The 27,212-nt window shown below is 31.7% G+C and overlaps 1 protein-coding gene across 3 annotated transcripts in view; it reads right to left on the bottom strand.

Moving 5' to 3' along the window:
* Window positions 1-24,423, bottom strand: part of LOC127736618 (dystrobrevin beta-like) — a 131,523-nt gene extending 107,100 nt beyond the window's left edge. The window contains exon 1 of one of the 3 annotated variants that reach the window (XM_052247184.1): window positions 24,323-24,423. In XM_052247184.1, coding sequence (XP_052103144.1) covers window positions 24,323-24,347 — 25 coding nt within the window. In that variant the 5' untranslated portion in view covers window positions 24,348-24,423. Of the gene's footprint in view, window positions 1-9,948; window positions 10,661-24,322 lie in introns of those variants that run through there. The other 2 variants (XM_052247191.1, XM_052247177.1) reach the window with 2 other exon arrangements.
* Window positions 24,424-27,212: the final 2,789 nt, after the last annotated feature.

Raw genomic sequence — 27,212 nt, 5'->3', positions numbered from 1 at the left:
AGTATACAACCCCTAAATAAATGTATCAACTTCAATAAGAAAAACAAAGTATTTAAAACTGGTTAATAAACTGATGATTTCAGTAGTTACAGTTTAATGTTTGTTGTTTCTTTGTTGGTTGGTATTTATGCCACTTTCAGTGACCTTTGCCATGTAATAGTGGCCAATCTATATCAGTGGAGAAAGCCGGAGGACCAGAGAGAACTTTAAATTAAAGAAAAGAAATCCAGCACACCTTGCCATTGGCAGGATTTGGAGACCCAGAGTTGACAGGATTACACAGATTACAGTAGATCACAATAAACATTTGAATTTGAATTATAAGCCTACATGTATATATTTTTTTAATTTAAATCCAATTTCTAAGAGTTTTATTTTACCAGGACTGGTTTCAATGATATTTATTTACTGAGGTTATCTTATAGTTTATCAACATAACACTATGGACTGACACAAAATATACTCACATCTCATGATTGTATATAATTTTGAAAAATATCTATTTATTAGCCATTGACAGGATTTCGAGACCAAGCGTTGACAGGATTACATAGATCACAGTAGATGAAATACTTATAAAAATAAGGAGATGTGGCCATGGTATGATTGCCAATGAGACAACTATCCACCAAAGTTAAAATGAAGTGGATGTAAAAATGTAAAAATTAAAACTATTAGTAGACAGCTCTTTCACAAGCAAAAAACCCAGAACTGTAAAATATAAGAGTATACACTACAAGCACGGGGACACATTCTACAACATTAACCCACTTTGGAAATGAAGCACATAGTTTAATGCATGTTTTCTCACTTACAGGTTAATATTATCTGAAAAGCACCAATATATTTCAATGAATGTCTTTTACAGTGTTCCTAGAATTTATGTACCAGTACATGTATGCTAAATTCTGTTGACATAATGAAACATATTTTCCTTTTCTTTATGCTGTGAGAATTACATCATATATGCAGTCTCAGTGACTCACCTTTATGTTGCAGTTCTTTATTGATATTTTGAATGACACATGCAAATCGCTGTTGATTATATGCTAAACATTCCATGTTTCAACAAGTTATTCCATAAACAAGACAATTTATATGGTTAATCTATTTTTCCACTTTTATGTAATTCTTGTTCTATTGAATATTACACAAAGCAATCATTTTAACACAATAAAGTTGTCATTACATTCCTAAAATAGTTTTATCATATTGCACATGGCATCATGTCTACAGGAGTCTAAAATCACTTATGAATAATAAAAGTGGCCATAGAACTGTACACCGTGCGACATCTCTAACATCTTTGAAATAAGGACGCACCAGTTCTACAGGAATCTAAAATCACTTATGAATAGAAGTGGTCATAGAACTGGACGCTGTATGACAAATCAGATATCCTTGACATAGAGAAGCACCAGTTCATTATCATCCATCTCTTCAGTTGACCAAAATATATTTACTGATATCAAGGGATTTACTTATGCCATTACACAAAACACGTCAATTCCATGGTAATTTCAATATCACTATATTGACAGTTTTTTTAATCATTTTTGTCTTTATTCATTTCCCAGTGATTATTATTGGATTAGAAGTAATACATCAGACCTAGGATAATGAAGCATGGTTTGGTGTAAGTCAGGTAAATTCCAATCTAAATAAGTCCGATTTTTTTCATTGAATACTTTATGATGTTGATTGCATTCAATGTTATCCAGTCAATACATTGATTCTACAAGTGGTGTGAATTATTACCTGATTATATTCCATTCTTACAAAATCAATGACTATTTACCAAAAACAAACAAAATAATCATTTTCTCTTGCATCAAACACAGAAGTCAATATACCTATACCAACTACTGAGAGATGTGGTATAAATTCGTCAACTTGTCGTACTAATTATCACATTATTTAGCCGTACTAATTATCACATTATTTAGCCGTGGCTGCAGTTCAGTCTATGAATCTATATGCCATCCTATACCTTCCAATTTTGTCTTTCAAACAAAATTAATGTCGTTAATCAGGGGAATTGTTTCGGAAGCTTGCTTCACTAAAACTTGGAAAATACAGAAAATTTAACGGAAAACTAATTTTCTAAAATTGTTCAAACTAATTGCAATCATCAATTTCTATTTATGACAGGCACTGGCAGCTTCTTCTTGGTAATGTACAATATGTTGAGGTACATTTAAAGGGAGACTATTGATTTTGTTGACCAGACAGAGTGGTAATGATGTTTTATGTGACACTTTAAATACAGGTCACTCAATCTTACATCAATTGATCTTTTAGTAGGAAACAACAACTTCCAATGTGATCTGCTTAAAAACTTCAAATACATATACATTTTTTTTTGTAAATGGAATCACATGGGTTACCAAAAATAAGTATGAGGATTATATATAATAAGGAAAAAAATAATCTTTTTGTATGAAAACTTGTCACATTTATATGATGTACAATACAGTACTAGTTACCAAATAGGGTTAGTGGTACATATCAGCTGATATCTGATCAACTTTTAAACAACTAATCTATGTAAGAGTTTTTAAACACAGATATGGACAAAAAACCTTGAACCACACAGATTTCTTGTCATTTATTAATTAGCATCCCTTAATGTCAAGAGTATGTTCAGTGACAAATATCACAAGTAATTTTAAGACAACACAAAGTCAATTTATATATAGATCTTGCTGATTAATTTTGCTGTTTAAAGTTTCTCTCTAATATATAGTTTTCAAGTTTTATTGGCAAAACAAAAATTGGTAAAAATTGCCATTTAGAGGCAATAACTTCTGAAAAGAGCTGAGTTGATTTATGTCATGTTTCACTTATTTATAGATATTATCTTGTTGATCATTTTTGCTGTATCAAATTTCTCTCTATTTATCATATTTTTCAAGATTATATGCAAACACAAATAAAAACAAATTGGTAAAAATCACCTTTACGGGACAATAACTCATATAAAAAAGAGGCAGAAGATACCCATGGGACATTCAAAATTCAGGAGTCGAAGAAAAACTGACAATGCCAGAAAATAAATGCAGAATGTGTCCCCATGGATAGATGATGCCCCCGCTTGCATACAACATTATAAATTTTCAGTTTATAAAGGGGCATAACTCGATAAAGTGACGCTTACAAAATTCAACTTGATCTGTGTTTTGTGGTAAAAAACATTGTGTATAAGTTTCATAAAATTTGGTTGAGGCAACTTAAGTTAGAGAACGGAAACTAAAAATTTTGCAATTTTTCAATTTATAAAGGGGCATAACTCTAGAACTGTTAAAGTGATGACACCAAAATTCAAATTTGATCTGTATTTAGTGGTAATAAGCATTGTGTATAAGTTTCATAACATTTGTATGAGGCAAACTTAAGTTAGAGAACGGAAACTAAAAATTTTGCAATTTTTCCATTTATAAAGGGGCATAACTCTAGAACGGTTAGAGTGATGCTACCAAAATTCAAACTTGATCTGTATTTGGTGATAGTAAGCATTGTGTATAAGTTTCATAATATTTGGTTTAGGCTAACTTAAGTTAGCTGAGAAAGGAAACTAAAAAATTTGCAATTTTTCCATTTATAAAGGGGCATAACTCTAAAACGGTTAAAGTGATGCCACCAAAATTCAAACTTGATCTGTGTTTTGTGGCAATTAGCATTGTGTATAAGTTTCATAACATTTTGTTGAGGCAAACTCATGTTAGAGAACGGAAATGAAAAATTCAGCAATTTTTCCATTTGTAAAGGGCATAACTCTAGAACGGTTAAAGTGACAACTCCAAAATTCAATCTTGATCTGTATTTTGTGGTAATAAGCATTGTGTATAAGTTTCATAACATTTGGTTGAGGCAAACTTGAATTAGAGAACGGAAACTAAAAATTTTGTAATTTTTCCATTTATAAAGGGGCATAACTCTAGAAAGGTTAGAGTGACCCCATCAAAATTCAAACTTGATCTGTATTTGTATTGAAAATTGCTAATTAAATCAAAGTCATTGGACCATGACCTAGGGGGCAGGGCCTCAAAATAGTTGTCAAACTAATGTATACTGATAGTAATGAGACTTCATACAAAATATCTTTGATCTATCACAAGTAGATCCTATCAAACTAATTGAAGCAGAAAACTTAACATTGAAAATTGCTAGTTAATTCAAAGTGGCTGGACCATGACCAAGGGGGCAGGGCCTCAAAATAGCTGTCAAACTGATATGTACTGATAGTAATGCTACTTTATATTAAATATCAATGATCTATCACAAGTAGTTCCTATCAAACCAACTTGAGCAGAAAACTTAACAATTGTTGACGCCACAGCCGCAGCCGTCGCCGGAAAAGCAATCCCTATGTCTCGCTTTCCGCAACTTTCGGTGCAGGCAAGACAAAAATCATAAAAAATGTCATTTAAGGGCAATTACTCCTATAAGGAGTCATCTGACAATTTTAGTCTAATCAATCAGGAGCTAGATCTTTACAATAATTATTTTTGCCTGTCATATTTGGTGCTCCATAAGTATATTCTGCTCCACCAGTGGCACCTGTTGTGTTGATGGTGGCAAGTAAAACTTGGGTAATAAGTCACATTAGGTGATACATGTATCGCAATCACAACTTTTATTTATTGTTATCCCTCCAACATTTCCTCCAAAATCCATACCATAATTAAAATAAATTAGAAGCCATGCAACTAAACTAACATATCCATATCCTTTTGTGAAAGACTGAAACAAGTATAAGTCAACATTCCAAATCTCCTCTGAGTAAATACAGTGTGGACAAACTACACAATCAACCCACACAGATAAATATAATTGGCTGATTGGTGTAATTCATTTCTGTAATGATAATATTTACAGCAAACAACACCTCCGAAACTAATAAACTGCAAGGTACAGATAATAAAGGAAATATAAATAATTGCCATAATTTTAAATCTGCCAGGTATCCAAAAATCAATCTTTTATTCGTTCCTAATGTACAAAACTATTTTCCTGAGAGACATTTCCAGATGATGCCTCAGTGCATGACTACTACCTACACAGAAGAAAATTAAATTATTTTCATCTAAGTGTATTACAGAACACATTCAGATCTGATTAACTGATAACCATCAAATATTTTACTGAAAAGATGTGCACTGGTTTCTTCTTTTCAATCAATAATCAAACTTTCCAGTAGTTTTACTACATGTATGACATAATTCACTGTAGAATTATTATTATTTTTCTATATTGTACACAAAAAATATGTTTTCAGATGAAAATAAACTGTTGACACAGATACATTGTATATGTCTCGCATTTTGTAATTTTGATGATATAATGCAAATGTTGAAATCAAAACAGTAATTTTTAAACATGTAAACTATGTAAATCATTCAAAAGTCAATGAATCATGAATGAAGATACAGGGCCAAATAACCTCCATGGAAATGTGAAATGCAAATGCTTATAAAACTGCATACCAAATGCCATTGACTTATCATAAGTAGTTCCCTTTATACTAACCTAAACATGCTAATCACAAACTTTAACTTGTAAACTTTGCAAAAAAAAAAGTTTCAAAGGCAATAAACCATGAGGGGGTGGGGCCATATAATCTCCATGGAAATGAGACTTGCAAATGCCAATACAACCGCATACCCAAAATCATTGACTTAGCATTAGTCGTTCATCTCAAACTGATCTAATGGCAAACATGATTACCATGTAAATAATGCATAACATTCAAAGTCAATTAACCATGACTAAAAGGGGGAGCCAAACAATCTCCACAGAAATGAGATGTGCCAATGTTAATACACTTGCATACCAAATATCATTGACCTACTACTACTAGTTCCCCTTAAACTGATCTAATCACAAAACTAATGCATGTAAACTAAGCAAAATTTACAATGTCAAAAGACCATGACTGAGGGGGTGGGGCAAAATAATAATAAGTCGACACAAGACAAAAACAATTTAGAATTTAATCAGCCTCCAGTTGAAAATATTTTTGGCCTTCAAACTGTTTTGATGAGTGTTATGTGGATGAATTGCTCATCTAGCATAATAAATTATTAAAGCAGGACTTAGTCATGTTAGTTGCTCAAAACAATTGACCTGGTCACCAATACATAAGACTTGTCCACTGGCGTTATTCACTGGACAACAGTTATCCAGTGGACAAAAGTTTCAAGTCCTGGTATCCTTGACAACCTTTTCCTTATTTGATATATTCTTTTTTAATATAATTTTTCTTTATATTTGTCCTAGAGTAGACATATGCAGTCTAGTAAACTTTGCATGTCAACTGCAATGTAACTCTTTATGATTAAAAATAACTATTAATATGTTCCCCTTGTTATGTTAAATTGGAATGCTCTATTAGACATGGTGGTGTGGAACTAATACAGTCTTGTTCAAAATTATATTTGTTTAATATACATGTACAATGTAGTTATTTCATATAATCTACTTTTTCTGAGGGATAAAACTCTCTCAATTTTTTTTTATATTCACACTGTTGTAGTCCAAAGATAAATATGTAGGCCATGTAGACATTTTTGGCCTGAATTCTAGGAAAGGTTTACAGTCCACTGTTCAATATAAAGGTCTAACAGATATTTTAGGCCTTAATGTTTAGGAATATCAATAGCCTGTATATCAATGTCAAGGTTAGAGACATCAACAGCCTTTACATCAATGTCAATGTTAGAGATATCATCAGCCTGTACATGAATGTCAAGGTCAGAGATATCAACAGCCTGTACATGAATGACAAGGTTAGAGATATCAGCCGCCGGTACATCAATGTCAAGGTTACAAGTATTCCTGAGGTTGAATGTGCCAGAAAATATGTACTAAATACATTAACTGGGACACCAGACTGGATCATTTCAACTCTAAAAGCCAACTTGATCCCTTCCAAGGTTTTGCCCTTTAGGTTATCGTTGCTTTAATATTCGAGATAAGTTTTCATACTCTCAATAATTTATTTAACAAAAGGTTCCATCCATCAATCTGCCCATTTTCTACATTAACTAATAGATCAATACTTGTCCTGTACAGATAATTATAAAGTAATATACACTTCCCTATAGGTCTAAGGACATAAAACACTATAAGATATTGTATTATATATAGCATTTCCTTCATCACAAATGAAATTCATTACTATTTCCAGTTTTTTTTTTCTTTTTTTCTGAATCAATACTGTTTCTTTCAGAGAATACTTTTGAAGGTGTTCATATGAAATTAGTATTTGCAGTAAATGTGAGTAAGTGCTTTACAATGAAAATAAAAGAATGTGTCTGAGGACACAACCCCCCTTTCAAGCTTGCTTATAATACATGAAAATACTTTTTTAGAGCATTTGATCTCGCTGCAGAAACGAATTTTTTTTCAATTTTACAAGTTATAACGGCATAACTCTAGAATGGGAAGTGACTCACTGCACAAATTCAAACTCTGTCTGCAAGTTTTAGTTCTTAGCAGTGTGTACGAGTTTCATAAAATTTGCACAAAGCAAACTTAAGTTAGAGTGCAGAAATGAAAAATTTTGCTATTTTCCAAGTTATAAAGGGGCATAACTCTAGAACAGTTAGTGACTCAATGCCCAAATTGAACTCTGTCTGCAAGTTATGGTTCTAAGCATTATGTTTGAGTTTCATAAAATTTGGTTGAGCAAAACATAAGATAGAGTGCAGAGACGAAAATGGGAAGGATGGATGGTCAAGGGTAACTCTTTTAAATGTAACCTTCGCCTAGTGGCAAGGGCATAAAAAATATACAAAGTTACATTATTTTATCTATACAGCCTAAATCAGGAAAAACAATGCTGTTCTTCTCATGCAACAACAGTGATTTATCCAAGATTTTCAAAAAGGGGTAGAGAACTGAAGGGACCCACTGAAATGTTTGCTAAAAAGGGGAAGGGTGCAACCTCACTTGGGCCCCTGTACCTCTTTCAATTAAAATATCCCATGTAATAAATTAAAACTTCTAATACATTGCTCTTTCAAAGTACTTTTTGTCATGGGAACAAGTTTTCATTGCTATGTCAGTTTTGCTGATAATTGAAATTATCCTAATTTTATAATAAATAAATTGCTTCGCTGAGCGCAGCTGTATACGACCTCAGATGTCCAACCCTGAAAAGTTGGGGCCAAAATGGACACAATATTCATGCTTGATACAGGTCTGAATTTGGATTGTAATAAAATTTTGACACATAATAGGTTTCTGACACAGAAAAACTGTAGTCAAAGAACTTCAAATTGGTTATATGATTTGAATTTATATTCAATTTTTTGCTTTTGTGCAATACACTATGCTGTTGAATATTAACCCCCCAAAAAATTTTTTTTTTTTAATTTCTGAAATCTGAAATGAGAAAGATTGTCCCCCTCCAATATTTTTTACCTCCCCCCTTTCCCCTATTCCAAAAAATAATTCTTTCCCTCAAGTTATGGTCAGTATCTCAGACAGTCATCATTTCTTAATACAAAATTAACAAGCAGTGTAAGGGAGGTAATCAAACATTGCTATTCAAATTCATTTGGATTTGGATTACCTCCCTTACACTGCTTTTAAATTGTCTCAATTGTCTTTTAACCAGAAAAACCCTTGTTTTTCCCCTTTTTTTTGCCCCTAATTCCTAAATGGTTTGAGCCATAACCCTCCAAAGTCAATCCTAACCATCCCTTTGTAGTATGGAAACTTGTGGTATAATTTCAGAGAGATTCATACACTTTAACACAAGTTATTGTCTGGAAACTACAAAAACGCTTATTTGGGCCCCTTTTTTGGCCCCTAGTTCCTAAACAGTTGGGACCATAACCTCAATCAATCCCAACCTTCCTTTAGTGTTTATAAACCTTGTGTTAAAATTTTATTGATTTCTATTTACTTATACTAAAGTTATTATCCGGAAACCATCTGTCTTCGGACGACGCTGATGACGACGACGACGTGATACCAATATACGACCAAATTTTTTTTAATTTTTGCGGTCGTATAATTATGTTATAATACAATTTTCCATATAATTAATAATTCCAAGGGCATAACTATTTTACAAATAGTTGATCTGCACAGATTTTCCAAATGGTGCAAGACATTGATGATATAAATCTTTGAAAAAAATCTGGCAAGAATTGTACACGAGAGTGTTTACCATGCAACTTTCCATATGATTAATATTTCCAAGGTGCATTAATCTTTTTAAAATAGTTGATCGGCACTGACTTTCAAACTTGTCTGAGACATAACTGATATATAACTGATATAAACCTATGATATAAGTTTTATACAAAATCTGGCAAGAATTTTACACCTCAGATCGCTAACAAGACTGGGCAGACAGATGCACAGACCAATACGATGCCCAGTATTTCTATGTTCCCTGCAATGTGTTGCACGGGGAACAAAAAAGTCAATAAGGAAGTGCCCAATTGGAATTCTAACAAGTCTTATTCCATTCCAATGTAAATTGTTGATTTTTTTAAGAAAAATCCTTTTGCTATATTTGAAAACCAAATCAAATTCCAATACAAAATAAGTAGGAGGTCACAACAGCAACCCAGATAAAGTTATCTATCATATTTGGTTCTGTTTTAAAGTATAAACTTCCACAATATATCATCCTTCTCCATTATAATGTGACGGAGACCCCACAATATATCATCCTCCATTATAATGTGACGGAGACCCTCACAATATATCATCCTTCTCCATTATAATGTGACGGAGACGCCCACAATATATCATCCTCCATTATGATGTGACGGAGACCCCCACAATATATCATCCTTCTCCATTATAATGTGACGGAGACCCCCACAATATATCATCCTCCATTATGATGTGACGGAGACCCCCACAATATATCATCCTTCTCCATTATAATGTGACGGAGACCCTAAGAATAATCACATGTTTTACCTGTCTCTCCCTTGAAGCAACACAGACAGCCAACACAACATTTATTCCTGGATTTTTTCTTTCTATTGGTTTTCCTCAACTTCTGTAATTTCTTATATTCCTTATTTTTATTAATTTCACATATGGATTCATGTGATCCCTTTCCCTTTAAAAGTTTATAATCTTGTTTTTCATCGTCATCTTGTGAGCTGGTTTCTGATTGGTCAGACGAGGTGACCAGTGGCCAAGTTGCCGATTCTTCCTTATTCATGGATCAGATAAATTTTACATCATGTACAACGTAAATAAACCATATCCACTGTTAAATTATATTCCACTTTAAATCCCATAAAACAAAATCATGAATATCGGAAAACCTAATTAGCTATTAAAACTACTGGAGTAAAGTAACATATGATATGTTTGTTCCTTTTATTACACAGAATTGGAGACAAAACAGGTTTTTTGTTGTAAGTCAACATTAAGTAGTAAATCCTCATAAAACAGGTTTTATATTGAACATGTGTTATTCCATGTCATTTGAATTAATCAACAAATCCAATATCTATAGAGTAATACAGATGAGAGACTGGGAATTGTACACTTTTTATGCATATTGTTTAATTAACTTTTCCTGCATGTAACTATAGATAAAGGTAAAACTTAAACAGTCCACATTTGAGTAGACATCTCATTATACCAAAACTATAGTTACATGTATCTTGCAAGTTTTTGAGATATTATATTACATGTTATAAAACACTATCATATTTCGTTATACAATTAGCCAAGCATTTCACTAAGTTTGTTTACATTATCTTATCCTAAAAAATGAACATTAGCATGTAAATACATATGACAATGTATACCATTATAAATCACAATTTTCTGTTAATCCTTCAAATCCACATTTAAGTTACAAATAATAAAATATTTCCTTTTCAAATATCAAAACATGTTTTTATATAAATGTATAAAAAGAACACATATTCTATATAGTGTACAGTAACACAACTTTCCCTACAGTTCATGTAACCATGGTCTAAGCAGAATAAAATGTGTTTAACAAGGAATTTCTACTTGAGACAACTGAATAAATTCACAATTCAAATCCACTTGCTATTCTATTATCTAGAAGAAACAAATTATGTTTCATTCAAATTTGATCATCAACAAGAACATGCTGTACCATCACCTTTAAGCAGTTTATCATTTTATAATTTCTACCATTTGATGAATTTTAATATCCATTAAAACCAAAGCCTTAAAGCATGTAATAGATATACATTTAATTATCCTATAAATCCACCTGTTATTCTCTCCATTTTAATGTTATTTCATTCATATCATATATCTATCAACTATTTAAGTTTCACTAATGTTCTCTGGAGCATATGTTTATCTTCCATGCTTTTTGTCTCCCACCTGTTTCTATATAATGCTGTGAATTCCTATTATTTTCTCGTTCATTCCTATTATTTTCTCATTCACTCCAATATTTACTTTTCTGTTTGCTTTTCTCATGCTTCTTATACTTCTGTATCATGAAAAAAAATCCCCTTCCAAAATCACTTAAGGAAAATCTTATTTCTGAATTTCCAATAGTATGTACCTATTTGTTTAGTAGTTTTTAACAGGTTGTGACTTAAATGTTTTATCTATATTCTGTTTAACACTACTATCATGTTTTAAAGTGATGCTTATATATTACAATTCGATCAAAGCCACATTTTTTTTACATTCATACATGTATATAATATATATCTATTTCTATATAAAAGCAAATTTGTTAAACATTTATCCATTATCTGCATTTTTCTAACGAAGAACCCCCTAAGGACCCACAATCAATATAAAAACACATTTTTTTCTTCATCAAACTTTTATATGGTAATAAGTATGCTCCATAAAGAATGATATCCTTTTGCCATCAACAAATAAAATTAGGTCTGAATAGAGCTGCCACACAATGAAATCTCTCATGGCATAATATAAGTAACAATGATTTTAATTAGTGTGACTGATGCGTAAGAACAGTACAGTCTACCACTCTTATCAAAGTGGGAAAAAGTAACCTAATTCTTTCATCTGAGGGGGAATTTTATACAATAAGTGAAAATCTGAGGTCAGTTCCTTTTTTTAGAACTGTCTGCTAAGCTCAATTACTGTGAATTCAGAATTTATTGCACTGTTTTTATACTAAAATTGCGGTAGGATATATTTTTCAATAATAAAAATTTGCATTTTAAGCATTTCCTACAATTGTGATAACTAATGTCCATTTTTCAACAAACCCAATAAATAAATATGGTCCTTTCTATCACCATGCTCAGTCACTCCATAATTTTTGTATCACAACATTGAAACATGAGCAGGCATTATCATCTTTGTACTAATGTCATGAGGAGAATATATCAGTGATGTCACAATGTGTGAGAATATATCAGTGATGTCACAATGTCTGAGGAGAATATATCAGTGATGTCACAATGTGTGAGAAAATATCAGTGATGTCACAATGTGTGAGAATATATCAGTGATGTCACAATGTGTGAGGAGAATATATCAGTGATGTCACAATGTGTGAGAATATATCAGTGATGCCACAATGTGTGAGGAGAATATATCAGTGATGTCATAATGTGTGAGGAGAATATATCAGTGATGTCATAATGTGTGAGGAGAATATATCAGTGATGTCACAATGTCTAAGGAGAATATATCAGTGATGTCACAATGTGTGAGGAGAATATATCAGTTATGTCACATTGTGTGAGGAGAATATATCAGTGAGGTCACAATGCATGAGGAGAATATATCAGTGATGTCACAATGTGTGAGAATATATCAGTGATGTCACAATGTGTGAGGAGAATACATCATGGATGTCATAATGTGTGAGGAGAATATATCAGTGATGTCATAATGTGTGAGGAGAATATATCAGTGATGTCACAATGTCTAAGGAGAATATATCAGTGATGTCACAATGTGTGAGGAGAATATATCAGTTATGTCACATTGTGTGAGGAGAATATATCAGTGAGGTCACAATGCATGAGGAGAATATATCAGTGATGTCACAATGTGTGAGGAGAATAATAAATATCAGTGAGGTCACAATGCATGAGGAGAATATATCAGTGATGTCACAATTTGTGAAATGAATATATCAGTGATGTCACAATGTCTGAGGAGAATATATCAGTGATGTCACAATGTGTGAGGAGAATATATCAGTGATGTCACAATGTGTGAGGAGAATATATCAGTGATGTCACAATGTCTAAGGAGAATATATCAGTGATGTCAAAATGTGTGAGGAGAATATATCAGTGATGTCACAATGTGTGAGGAGAATATATCAGTGATGTCACAATGTCTAAGGAGAATATATCAGTGATGTCAAAATGTGTGAGGAGAATATATCAGTGATGTCATAATGTGTTTGGAGAATATATCAGTGATGTCACAATGTGTGAGGAGAATATATCAGTAATGTCACAATGTGTGAGGAGAATATATCAAGCTTGCTTTAATCAAGAGTAAATCTGTTATGGAGGGGGAAAAGAACCAGAAATAAAAAGATAAAACTGATTATCTGGTTTTCTTATTATAAAATTTCAGCCTCTCAACACAATGTGAAGTTTTTTTTACTTGTTCGCTGGGCTCAGTTACCGGTATCAAAAGAGGTTCACAATGCAGCTGATATGTGCCCTCAATTTTTTTTTGAAAAAATGTAGTTTTATATGAAATGGAAAAAATCACAAGTGATGAATACTTTTGGCCATGTACTGTAGTTTTCAAAGTTAGGATTTGAAAATTTGATATTTTACGATAAAGTACCATTTCTTTTTTTTGTTATTTAACATTTACTTAGTTGGACAATGATTTAACAAAACTTTAATGTAATTAACATTAAAGTATTTCCAAAGAATATCAAAAAAGAATAATAATTTGTCCTTCTAACATTGCCTTACACAAAAAATACAATTCTTTATTTCATAATTATATTCACTAGTACAATGGACACCTTACCATCAAATTTTGCTATCATCCTCTTCATAATTGTTCTTTCTCTTTTTAATCCTCTAAATTTGATAACTTAACTGATTTCAAAGCCATATAAAACAAGCATTCTGTGAGTATTGCATGGCAATACATAGTCCCCTACCGGTTACAAATTCATTATAATGGAACGAAATTCTAACTTGATCTATAACTTGTCATGGTGTAAACTACATAAAAATATCAAGTCAAAATCTTCAAGCATGAGGAAAAAAACTGTTGAAAACTGATTATTTAAGTGAATTTTCTATGTCCAAAGACCATAACTTGGCACAAAATTATCAGACTGGAACAAAATTCCAACTTGATCTGTAACTTGTCATGATAAAACTATATACTAATTATCAAATCAATATCTTCAAGAATGACAAACAAACCTACCACTAAATTCTTCAAACAATTTACCAAGGAAAAGGGAAAAAAATCCAAAATGTCATTTTGTCTTTTAAAAAATGAGTTATTTCCCTTTGAACAGAAATCTACTAATTAATAAGTATTTCATCAAAAATTTAATTCTAGGGAAAGGGCTTTAACTGAACAAAGAGAAAAGCTAAAATCGTGAAAACTTGTATAATAAATCAATAAACCAAATATCAAATCAATATCTTCAAGCACGAAGAAAAAAAGTCTGGAAAACTGATTTGCCGGACTGACAGATGGACAGACAGACAGACAGAAGGACAGAGTGCAAACCTAAAGTCCTCTTCGACTTGTCGGTAGGGGACTAATAAAGATATGTGGTAAGAATGCAAATGGGACAACTATCCATATTAGTATTTTAAGCAAAAGAGCTGTAACTCTTGTCTGACATAAAAAAAAAATAAACAGAACCACCACATGGAAGGAATAAGTCAAAATATATAGCTGGCATAGCTGAGAAAAAAACTATTACAAGAAAACAACACTCAAATATTAATAAACATGTATGTATGTAATTCTCAATAAAAAACGAGTTTCAATAAAAAAATAAGGAGATTTGGTATGCTTACCAATGAGAGAACTATCCACCTGAGTTCAAATGAAGTGGATTTTTGTTTTTTTATATTTCATAGAGGGTGCTTACCTTTTCCTTATTCAAACACCTTTTATTCCAATCAGGAATTTGAGAACAAATACCATCAGGCAACTGCCAGAAAAATAAATACCAACTGCAAGATATCAACTTGGTAAACTTTTTGCCAACATCATCAATTAATCTTCAATTATTTCAGTTAAAACATCCCTTTTGAAAAATTGTCACGTGTGGACGCCATCACAAGTTGGTTGACTGTTATAACATATCTGTTTCACAGATGACAAGGGTTACACATATATTCCAATTGTTGTAACTGTTATGATATTGTAATTATTATATCTTTTTATCTTGGCCTAATTTGTTTTGTGTGGCCTTATAGTTATTTACAAAATAATGTTATAACTGTGCAGTTTAGAAATCACTGGAACAATCACAGATACTGATGGAATGATTAGAACTTTCTATTTGACTTACATAATGATTCCAGAATGATCATAATCTACCCTGTGTAATTTAAACTTCTACCGTATTCTAGAAGTTTCCCTTCTATAGTTTTCTAGGAGTTTCCCTTCTACAGTGTTCTAGAGGTTTCTGTGACAGCTATATATACCGAAAACGAAATTGGACAGATCAGACATTAATATTCTTGGATTCACAGAAGTTCTCTGGAGTTGTGTATAATAAATCTTGTTAAATTTAATTATTGATTTGTGTCTTTTATAGGCTAGAATTTAAAGGTGATTTCTGGCCGTAACATAACCTCAAAATCCCATCCTGTTCTCTTATGATTGAATGTGATCCACCGAATTAGACTTATCACTGGGTTTTTACTTACATGAGCAACATGACGGGTGCAACATGTAGAGCAAGATCTGCTTTCCTTTCATAGGTACCTGAAATCAACCCAGTTTGTCATCGGGTTTGTCATGTTTGTGTTGCTCAGTCTTTAGTTTATTATGTTTTTTTGTATACTGTTGATATAAATTTTGCTTTAAGCTGTCAAATTTTTTTGGAAAAATGCACCAATTGGAAAATGGGTGTATTATAAAGTTAAAAGCTAAAGTCCTGAAGGTGTCTATTTGAAGTGCACATGAAGTGGTACAAAAAATTAATATTCATCAAAACCTTGAAAAATTTTACAAAAAATTAGTTGGAGTTATTCAGTCAGAGCCAGATCTAGAATTTATAATTTAAAAGCACATTACTTTGGATTCTCATTCTGTGTCTGGAGCCTTTTCTTATTTGGCTGCCCACCACACATGCTACATACAATTAGGATTACATGTCTACATCTACATCTACACTGTTGATTTGCAGTGGAAATTGGTCTCACTAACTAGTGACAAGAAGACTAACTTAGCAACAAGAAAACAAATTTAGCGTCAAGAAATCAGATGTTCTGATTGATGCATAGTTTAAAATAATGTAATAAATATTTTTTCACTAAAAGTTCATTACAAGAATCCGAATCATAGTATCTAGACTGCAGTGCTACTAAATCCAACACAATTTGAAACTTTAGAAGAGAACAAATAATCAACTGTAATTAATTGACTTTTTCTATAAATTTATTGTTTCATTACTATATACATGTACGAACTTTCTTGTCTCTAAATTTGACTTTTTGTTGTTATTTTGTCTCTATTGTTTTCTTTTTGTCGTCAATTTTTTTTCTTCTAGTAGATTTTTAGTGAGACTGGTGAAAATCAAGGATACTAATGGAATCTGGGTCTGTTCGCCTCTAACCTGTTATTTTTTTTCTGCCTAAGTTTTTTTTCTTGCGTAGTATTAATGTTTCACAAGATGTCGCTTTGATATTTGGTATATGATATGATATCGAACAGTTTATACGCTTTTGAAAGTGACCCTGTTTAACCGAACACTTTTTCTTGTAGGAGTTATCTCCCCAAACACTGTTTTTCTTGTGGCCACTACTCCCTCGCAACCGTAAAAGAAACTGACAAATTTATTTTACCAAATTGCTTGCTATATCTTCAGGATGTTGAATTTGGTTTTGACCGAAGCATTCCAGAGACTCCATATGAGAGTTATTTCCCCTTATGCATTTGATTTAAGTGATATGCATTTGTAACTGGTCTTTGGATTTGAGGTCCTTGGTCCAAAAAAAGAAAATAAGGTCAAGGTCATATTCTAAATTTTGATTTTGGCAGATTTTCACTTCTTTTCAAAAACTGTATAAGATATCGACAAAATATTTTTCACTAAATTGTTGGTCGCGACATCTCGTAATACATAAACTTTGGTTGAAAGGGTACGTTGACATTAAATGAGAGTTTTCTCCCCTCTTATATTTAATATTATGTGTATGATGATTTAACTCATTAACATATATAATAAAGATGTAGGGTCTTTTGATTTGAGGTCCTTGGTTTATGATCTTGAAATTGAGGTCAAGGTCATAGGTAAATTTGACGTTCTAGATTTTGACCTTTTTTTTAATTTCATATTTATACATCACAAAGCCATAGGACTTTATGCATTAGGTTGCAAGCCATATGACCTTGAAAAAGTCAATCGGAAGTGACCTTGTGTAAACCAGAAGTGGCTTTTTGTACTTATTTCAGGTAAAAGTATTTAGAACCAAATACTTTTGAAAGCAGTGTCAAGTAAACTATCAATTAATACCAGAAGAGACATTTTTCCAACCGGAAGTAACAAATTACCTCCCTAATTTCAAACAAAATTGTATAGAAACCATATATTTTTGGAATCAGTATACACTGAGCTATCATTTGACACTGGAAATCACATTTTAACCCGAATTTTAATGTTTGTGAAGTGCACAGGAATAAAAGGTATTTAAATAAAACAACTGTAGACCAAGTTATCTGGGTTTTTACTTTTTTTCTCTCTTCTTCTCTTTAACATGTTTTACCAAGTTATCTGAATGTTTTTACTTTAAGAAAGAATGGATTGATTTGATTTTGATTTATCAAATTTATCACTGAAAACACACTTGAGATCAAAGGAGCCAAGCTGTTCACTTACATGTCTTACAATTCGTACATGAACTCATTCCAAGCTGATTAGTTTATTTTTTTAAATTTGTAATTTTCTTTATTGAACAACCAAAGACAATACAACAATCCATGATATCAAAGACATCATAATTCGTATCTCTGAAATGAATGCTCAAAACTAATTGAAGACTTTCAAGACCTTGATAAAAAAAAAGAAAATTTATTGAAATGATGACTTGTCCCAATATCCAGTATTATTTTTGCAAATTTTTACATAAATCTTCTTTGTGTAGAAAATTATTTTTTACAATAATATTTTCCTATAATGAATTTTTAATGCTTTAATTTATTAGATTTTTACCCAATTGTGTTCATTTAATAACATTTTATATAGTTGTTATATATTTTTATTCATCTTAGATTTATCTATTTTTTACGTGACTTGTCCCATTCTGAGTTAAAAGTTTATGAGATTATTCACATTTTATATTGTACATTTTTGTATATATTTTGGTTTTAAGGATCAGTGTAGTCATTTTTTATGGCTGGATATTGTTATTTCTGTGTATATAAATATAATGTGAATGTCTTGTTTCAATCAATATTTGTCACTATAATAAATAAATTTAATCTTTTATTCTATTCGTAATTATACCTCACGATCATTGTGATCAACTGTCATTAAAATTAATTCTGAATAAAAACAAATGTAACAATGAAACCAATCATTTCTGAAAACAAGCAATCAATTTTAAAACATTTCCAGATTTTTTTCATGATTTTTAAGATATCCTCGATGATCACATGATGATTAGAAGTTCGTTACCCAACTCGAAATGGAAGACAAAAAAAAACAACCTTGAAGCAAATATTTCCACTGTGGATGTAAATATTTTTTGATTATTTGCAAACAGTCTGATACATTTAATTGATGAATAGCTTCAGAAACATTGTCAATCTGTCTATGTTTCGTATTGTGACCCGATTCCGTAAAATAAGTAGACATGCTTTTAGGTTCGTGACCCTTGTCTTGAACGGTGGTTTTTGCACATGTGCAACAATATATAAGTCAGGCCTATTGTATTATGTATTTGAACATTACAGAATAAATTTGAGATCAAATAACAAATGAATATCTTGAAAAAAAAGAAATTGGGACAAACTAACTTTTTATTCTCCCTACAAAAATTATTCTAATTTTTACACGTGACTTTAAATGGTCAATTGGAAAGTCTAGAATCAAACACTTTAAACATGTTTCAGATAATTATAACGATGTCACAATGTCATTAATGCATCAAAGTATTTTTTCATTCAATTTGCATTCAATGGCACAGGATTAAATAACTTTTACAAGCCAATATTCAGCAGATTTTGTTTTATCAAAATATATCAAATCATTTTTTGATCTTAAAAAATCCGCTCACATACAGACTTTAAAAAATAATACACTTGGCCATAAAAAAGGGAAAAAGAGGCCACATAAACAACAAGAGTGCACACACTGAAATGTCTCGCCTTCTTTACTAATCATTGATATTATGTTGATAGTCCTAAATATAAAGCTTTATTACAACTGTCACATAAACTTAACATTAACCAAGTAAACTAAACATTGACCAATGAAAATGAGGTCAAGGTCAGATGAACTATGCTAGGCAGGCATGTACAGCTAACAATTCTTCCATACAACAAATATAGTTGACCTATTGCTTATAGTTTAAGAAAAACAGACCAAAACACAAAAACTTAACACTGAGCAATGAACCTTGAAAATGAGGTCAAGTTCAAATAAAACCTGCGTGACTGACATATAGATCATATAAATGTGGATAGTGTCCACATGTGGACACAGATGATGCCCCCGCTTGCATATCATATAGTTATAAAGGGACATAACTGAAGAACGGTAAAAGTGACACTACCCAAATTTGAACTTGATCTGAGTTTTGTGGTAATAAGCATTGTGTGTAAGTCTCATAAAATTTGGTTGAGGCTTACTTAAGTAGAGAACAGAAACTAAAAATTCAGCAATTTTTCTATTTGTAATGACGCATAACTCTAGAACGGTTGTGTATAAGTTTTACAACATTTGGTTGAGACAAACTAAAAAATTCAGCAATTTTTATGTTTATAATGGGACATAACTCTAGAATGGTAAAAGTGTTGCCACCTAATTTCGTACTTAATCTGTATTATGTAGTAATTAGCATTGTGTATAAGTTTCATAACATTTGGTTGAGGCAAACTCAAGTTAGAGAACTGAAACAAAAAAAATGTACTTGATCTTTACTGAGTTTTGTTGGAATGAATATTGTGTATAGGTTTCACAATGTTTGGCTGGGGAAAACTTCAGTTACAGATTGGAAACTAAAAAATTTTGCAATCTTTCTATTTATAAAGGGGCATAACTCAATAATGGTTAAAGTGACACTACCCAAATTCAACTTGATCTGTGTTTTATCAGTGGTAGTCAAAATTAAACATTGCATTGTATAAAGCATTGATTGTAGTTGATTCAACTATAATCATGGTCAAAGGAAGATAACTCCAATTTTAAAAATATATTATACATGTATAAACTTGATATTTAGAAGAAAATAAAAATTTTGCAATTTTTCCTTTTATAAAGGGGCATTACTCTAGATCGGTTAAAGTGACACCACCAAAATTCAAACTTGATCTGTGTTTTGTGGTAATAAGCATTGTGTATAAGTTTCATAACATTTGGTTGAGGCAAACTTAAGTTAGAGAACGGAAACTAAAAATTTTGCAATATTTCCTTTTATAAAGGGGCATAACTCTAGATCGGTTAAAGTGACGCCACCAAAATTCAAACTTGATCTGTGTTTTGTGGTTATAAGCATTGTGTATAAGTTTCATAACATTTGGTTGAGGCAAACTCAAGTTAGAGAACGGAAACCAATTTCGGGACGTACGTACGTACGTACAGACGGACAAGGGTAAAACTTAATGCCCCCTCCGGTACGGCGGGGGCATAAAAATATTTCCATACACCAAATATAGTTGAACTATTGCATATACAGTACACACAGAGAGGACATATTCTCATACTCCCAACACTGATTCTGGTGTAACACAGTGTCACACTGTGAAACACAGATTTCTCTCCCAAAAAACTCCAAGTAATTACTCCCATCTGGGAGGATTTTATGACTTGTTGATTGCAGGTAAAAGTAATAAAAATCAACAAAGCATGACTATGGTCTGACATTGACAGGTAATTACAGGTCAACTATTCTAATTACTTCATCCTATTGAAATATATCTTTAAGTTTTATTTCTGAAATAATTTAAAAGGTAATGAAATGAAATTTTAAAATTTATATAAAATATGTATTGATATTTGTTTTTGTTTATCTTATAAGATTGGAAAATTATTAACTTTCTTACATCATTTGTACATTATCAAGAATGACTAGTTTTATTTGTAGTCAGGTTATAAAAAATATTTAATGATAAAAACAAATATAAATGTCTGAAAAAAAATTGAAATTTTAGAATTCCTCCATTAGTTTACATTTAAATCTAAAAGAAAGATTGAATAAATTCAGTAAAACATGTCTTAAATTCCAATAATTATAATCATCTTATATAAACATGTGACATTTTAATATTTTCTATATAAATTTGATGTACTTCAAATTTTACAAATCATTTCAATGTGACTGCCATTTAATGACAGGAAACACAAGAAATGTTTATTGAAGTCAACAACTACTGGCACACTTCAAAGGTAATTATAGCAATAAAAATCATGGTGTTGGGAGGAAAGACACCAAGGTAATAAACAATTAAGGAGTTTTAGGGAGGAATTACTCCAAGTTTCTCCCAATTTCCTCCAAAGATTTGGAGAGAGTTGCTGGAGTTTCTTGGTGTGACACCAAGTTTTTACACAGTGTTTGGAGTATGAGAATCAGTACTCTCTGTGTGTACTGTAGTATTAGAAAAAAAGACCAAAACTCAAAAACTTAACTTTGACCACTGAACCATGAAAATGAGGTCAAGGTCAGATGACACCTGCCAGTTGGACATGTACACCTTACAGTCCTTCCATACACCGAATATACTAGACCTATTGCTTATAATATCTGAGATATGGACTTGACCACCAAAACTTAACCTTGTTCACTGATCCATGAAATGAGGTAGAGGTCAAGTGAAAACTGTCTGACGGGCATGAGGACCTTTGAAGGTACGCACATACCAAATATAGTTATCCTATTACTTATAATAAGAGAGAATTTAACATTACAAAAAATGTTAACTTTTTTTTCAAGTAGTCACTGAACCATGAAAATGAGGTCAAGGACATTGGACATGTGATTGACGGAAACTTCGTAACATGAGGCATCCATATATAAAGTATGAAGCATCCAGATCTTCCACCTTCTAAAATATAAATTTTTTAAGAAGTTAGCTAACGCCGCCGTAGCCGCCACCGCCAGATCACTATCCCTATGTCGAACTTTCTGCAACAAAAGTCGCAGGCTCGACATAAACTAGATGATGACTCATTGTTGACATGTCAATAACATTGTTGAAAGGATTTTCCCAAGAATTCAACGAAATTCTAGGAGAGGAAAAAACAGTAGACACATGGTAGAAGTGAAAATCGACGTTTAAACAAATAATATGCTAGAACATACACAACTTCTCTCTTTCAAGCTGATATTAGTGAAAATGCAATGAAAAATATTCGGTTAAGTTTTTTTGAAGTAGCATGTTGCCGATGATAAATACTTTGCATGACATCACGAATAAAGTGGAAATCCCCAAATGTCACGACCTTGCAAGCATATCGATCTTGCAATCATCCACGATATATGCATTTTCTTCTACATTTATCAAAACAATATCTACATATGTATGTAAAACCTATAGACCATTAATATTATTTATTTTACTTGAATAAAAAGAAATTGGGACATACTAACTCTTTATTCTCCCTACAAAAATTATTCTAATTTTTACATGTGACTTTAAATGGTCAATTGGAAAGTACAGATAATTATAAAGATGTCACAATGTCATTAATGCATCAAAGTACATGTATTTTTTCATTCAATTTGCATTCAATGGCATAGGATGAAATTACTTTTACGAGCCAATATTCAGCAGGTTTTGTTTTATCGAAATATATCAAATCATTTTCTGATCTTAAAAAATCCGCTCACATACAGACTTTAAAAAATAATACACTTTGCCATAAAAAAAGGAAAAAGAGGCCACATAACCTAAAACTAGATGATGACTCATTGTTGACATGTCGATAACAATGTTGAAAGGATTTTCCCAAGAATTCAACGAAATTCAAGGAGAGGAAAAAACAGTAGAAGTGAAAATCAACGTTTAAACAAATAATATGCTAGAACATATACAACTTCTCTCTTTCAAGCCGATATTAGTGAAAATGCAATGAAAAATATTTGGTTAAGTTTTTTTAAAGTAGCATGTTGCCTATGATAAATACTTTTGCATGACGTCATGTCACGAACTTGCAAGCATAACGAACTTGCAATCATCCACGATATATATGCATTTTCTTCTACATTTATCAAAACAATATCTACATATGTATGTAAAACCTATAGACCATTAATATTATTTATTTTACTGAAGCGAACGGACCGTATTGGCGAACGATCCCTTAGCGAAAATGAAATTAGGGCGAACAAACCCTATAGTATAGCATATACCATAATGATGATCACAGGCGCTTGGGTTTATGATACAGAAATTTTTTTTAAATTTTTTTTTTTTTTGTTGATTAAATTATTCAATTTTCTATATTTATACTACATATCTATCACTACTGCGCATGTCTCACCTAGTTTTGAGTGATTTTACCAACTTTGAGACAAACCCCCATTTTACTATCCACACTAAGACAAACCCCCATTTTACTATCCACACTAAGTTTCTTAGTGTGGATAGTAAAATGGGGGTTTGTCTCAAAGTTGGTAATATCACTCAAAACTACAAACCCCCATTTTACTATCCACACTAAGTTTCTTAGTGTGGATAGTAAAATGGGGGTTTGTCTCAAAGTTGGTAAAATCACTCAAAACTAGGTGAGACATGCGCAGTAGTGATAGATATGTAGTATAAATATAGAAAATTGAATATTTTAATCAACAAAAATTTAAAAAAAATTTCTGTATCATAAACCCAAGCGCCTGTGATGATGATGAATACATCATTACATGTTTCATATCATATTATTAACACTCGACCTCCACGATATTTGGTACTACAGTTTTTGTTCATTTTATGCATTTTTAAAACTGGGTCGTGATGTCATTGTTACCTCGTTTTGCTCTTTGACTTGCCATTTTAAGCTTCAAAACTTGCTTCACATTTCTTGATTTCTTCTTCACAAACTCGGTTACCTGGATCCTAATCGGTTGTTCAAAGAGCCTAGTAAAATAGAATCACTGTTTATTCCGGAAACCAGAAACAAAAGTTTAACCGATAACCAACAGGTGTATTAGTGCTATAACTTAAAATTACTGAAAAAATACATGAAATTGAATAATATAAACAACATCTTTACTACAGTACTCCGATCTTTTAAACCGTTATTTCACAGTACTTTAAAAAAAAATAAATAAATAAATAAATAACAACATTAACATGTTAATCTTCCCTGAGGCTTTCAAAAACTACTATGATTATGAAAAAAAAAATACAAACAAATGAAATACGTAATACAGTTAACTATATAAAGTATCTTAGATATTGAATAAGCACATATGCATTCGATATAGAAAAAAAAATACATTAGTTGCAGATATCTGCATTCTGTATAGTTAAAACATAGTTTGAACCTTTGATATAGAAATTATTTGTTTCCTTAATATTATTTGGCAAATTATTCCAGGTTATAAAACCAGAATGTTTAATTTCTTCAAAAGAAATCAGAATTAGATCTTGGAACATGAAGAAGTCCAGACGTTGTCGGCCTGAGCGAATAATTATAAAGATCAGTTTTTTCAAGTTTCTTGTATATTCCTCCATTAATTGTGGAGCACTACCCATAGGGTATAATTGTAGCAACTATATCATGACACCTTAGAACATAAGGAAACATTTAATTATGTACAGATGACTGAATTTAGGCAATAATAATTACTAAATAATTAATATTATAACTAATTCATAGGATTGTCATCATAAAATTTAAAAAATAATATTCATAATGTGCTGAGGTGTAAGAATAAGTTAAGTAAGAACTGGATATATTTACAAATAAGAATTTAGAATTTAAGCGGTCTTAAATTAAACTTTCTTATAATTGTTAGTTAAAGGTGCTATACGTACATCAGAATTTATAATGAGAAGGTTATTTTATAAGACTTATGTAAAAGGGTTGGGGTTTAGAACAATTCATCATATATACATAAGTTTTCCTTCACAGTTTAAAGTTACCTTATTTCGGATCTTATCATTATTCTTTAAAGGTAACTGGATATCTTAAAACTTTGCAAAATTTTTTATTTAATTTAGGTCCTAATAAGTCATAAAATGGTAAGATGGTAAAGTAGGGAACTATTTTATTTTAAAAAAGTTTACCTATACTGTACTTGTGTTCAAGTTTTTTATCCTTTTTGTGCGCAGCATGTGCATCTCGTAGCACATATTTCTAGCCAGAGTTTCAATGTTTTCATACACAGTTGAGTAACAGTTTATGTCCTTGCGAGTACAGTCCATTATGAGCTGCAGTAAATTCCCTTCTTGTATAATCTTCTTGTATGTTGAGGTATCAATTTCATCCATTGTCTGTTTTATTTTTGAGCAATACTTAGATCTTATTTGCTCCAATTCTTTGCAGCGTAGAATAAAATGTTCTATAGATCTTCATTTTCCTGTTCACAGATTGTACATATCGGGTTAACTTTCGGATCGAACTTAGCTCTTTTGGCTTGTAATATGTACGTTTGAGTACTTATTCTTGCTTTTATTTCTCCTGCCTTTACATCTTTACTATTGTTTTTTACGCTTTACCATATATTGTGTGCTTCATTTAATGGATTGTTCTGTATCTCTATGTATTTAAGTGATGTTTTTTCCATTTTTTCATAATGACATTCATTTTTCCAGTATTCCTTGATCTTCATTCCTACTAGTCTTTTCCATTCGATTTTCTTAAGTGGTTTTTCTATGTAGTAACTACTAGATTTCAAATTGTATTTTGATAGAGTTTTTTTCCACTCTGTTGATAAAGTCTTTTCCTCTTTGTTTTGAGAATGCTATTTGTCGACGACGCAGAATTTCACATTCTATGGTTCCTGAATTTCGAACAATATTCATGAAGAAGGTAAGTAGATTTGTGTCTAATGTGATGGCAATAGGTTCTCCTACCAGGGTATAGACAGCCATATTTGCTTTATTATTTGGAAGCCCTTGAATTTGTCGGAGGATTTTTCTCTCTGCCAGTTCTAGCATATCCTTTTCTTTTGCAAGTAAGTTCATCACCTCAAGTCCGTAGATGCTTCTTGGTACTGCATATGTTCTCCATAGTTTGTATGCGACCATGGGTGAGAATCCCCTTCTGACATGTAAACCGGCTCCGAGAAGGCTGTATATTGTTGCCCTGCCCGTTCTTATTCTTTCAGAGATATTTGCCCGGTTTTGCTCGTTTCTTTTGATACCTAGATGTTTGGTTTCATTGGTTATATTGATGTCATCGTCTTCGAATTGCAGTGTTGTTATGTTTGAGCCTTTTGCATTATATAAAACAGCTTCAGATTTAGTTGGATTGATTTTAACTAGATCTCTGCTTGTATGGTGCTGTACTATGTCTAATATTCCTTGTGCGTCTGCAGTACTATTTGCCAGGACAGCAATGTGATCGGCACATGTGGGTGCAGGGACTTGTATATTACCAATACATGCTCCAAGTCCACTTTTTAAAATGCTATCCAGTATGACGTTGTTGTAGCATTTATATAGCGTAGTAGATAGTTTTGCACCTTGTTGAATTCCTTGTAATACCATTACATCTTCTGTACATTGACCTTCCCATTTAACCTTAATGCTCATGCCTTTATACAGGTTTCTCAGTAGTATCCAGAGTTTTCCTTTTGTTCCATAATGGTACAACTTGTTGAATAGTATTTCATGGTTTAGTTTGTCAAATGCTTTTTCTGCATCAAGAGTTATTAAAATCATCAGTATCTTTAATTTCTTACTTTCTT

Source organism: Mytilus californianus, unplaced genomic scaffold (genome assembly GCF_021869535.1).
Source record: "Mytilus californianus isolate M0D057914Y unplaced genomic scaffold, xbMytCali1.0.p SCAF_1, whole genome shotgun sequence".
In the NCBI taxonomy this organism is placed as follows: Eukaryota; Metazoa; Mollusca; class Bivalvia; order Mytilida; family Mytilidae; genus Mytilus; species Mytilus californianus.
This window is presented reverse-complemented; position numbering and strand designations above follow the sequence as displayed.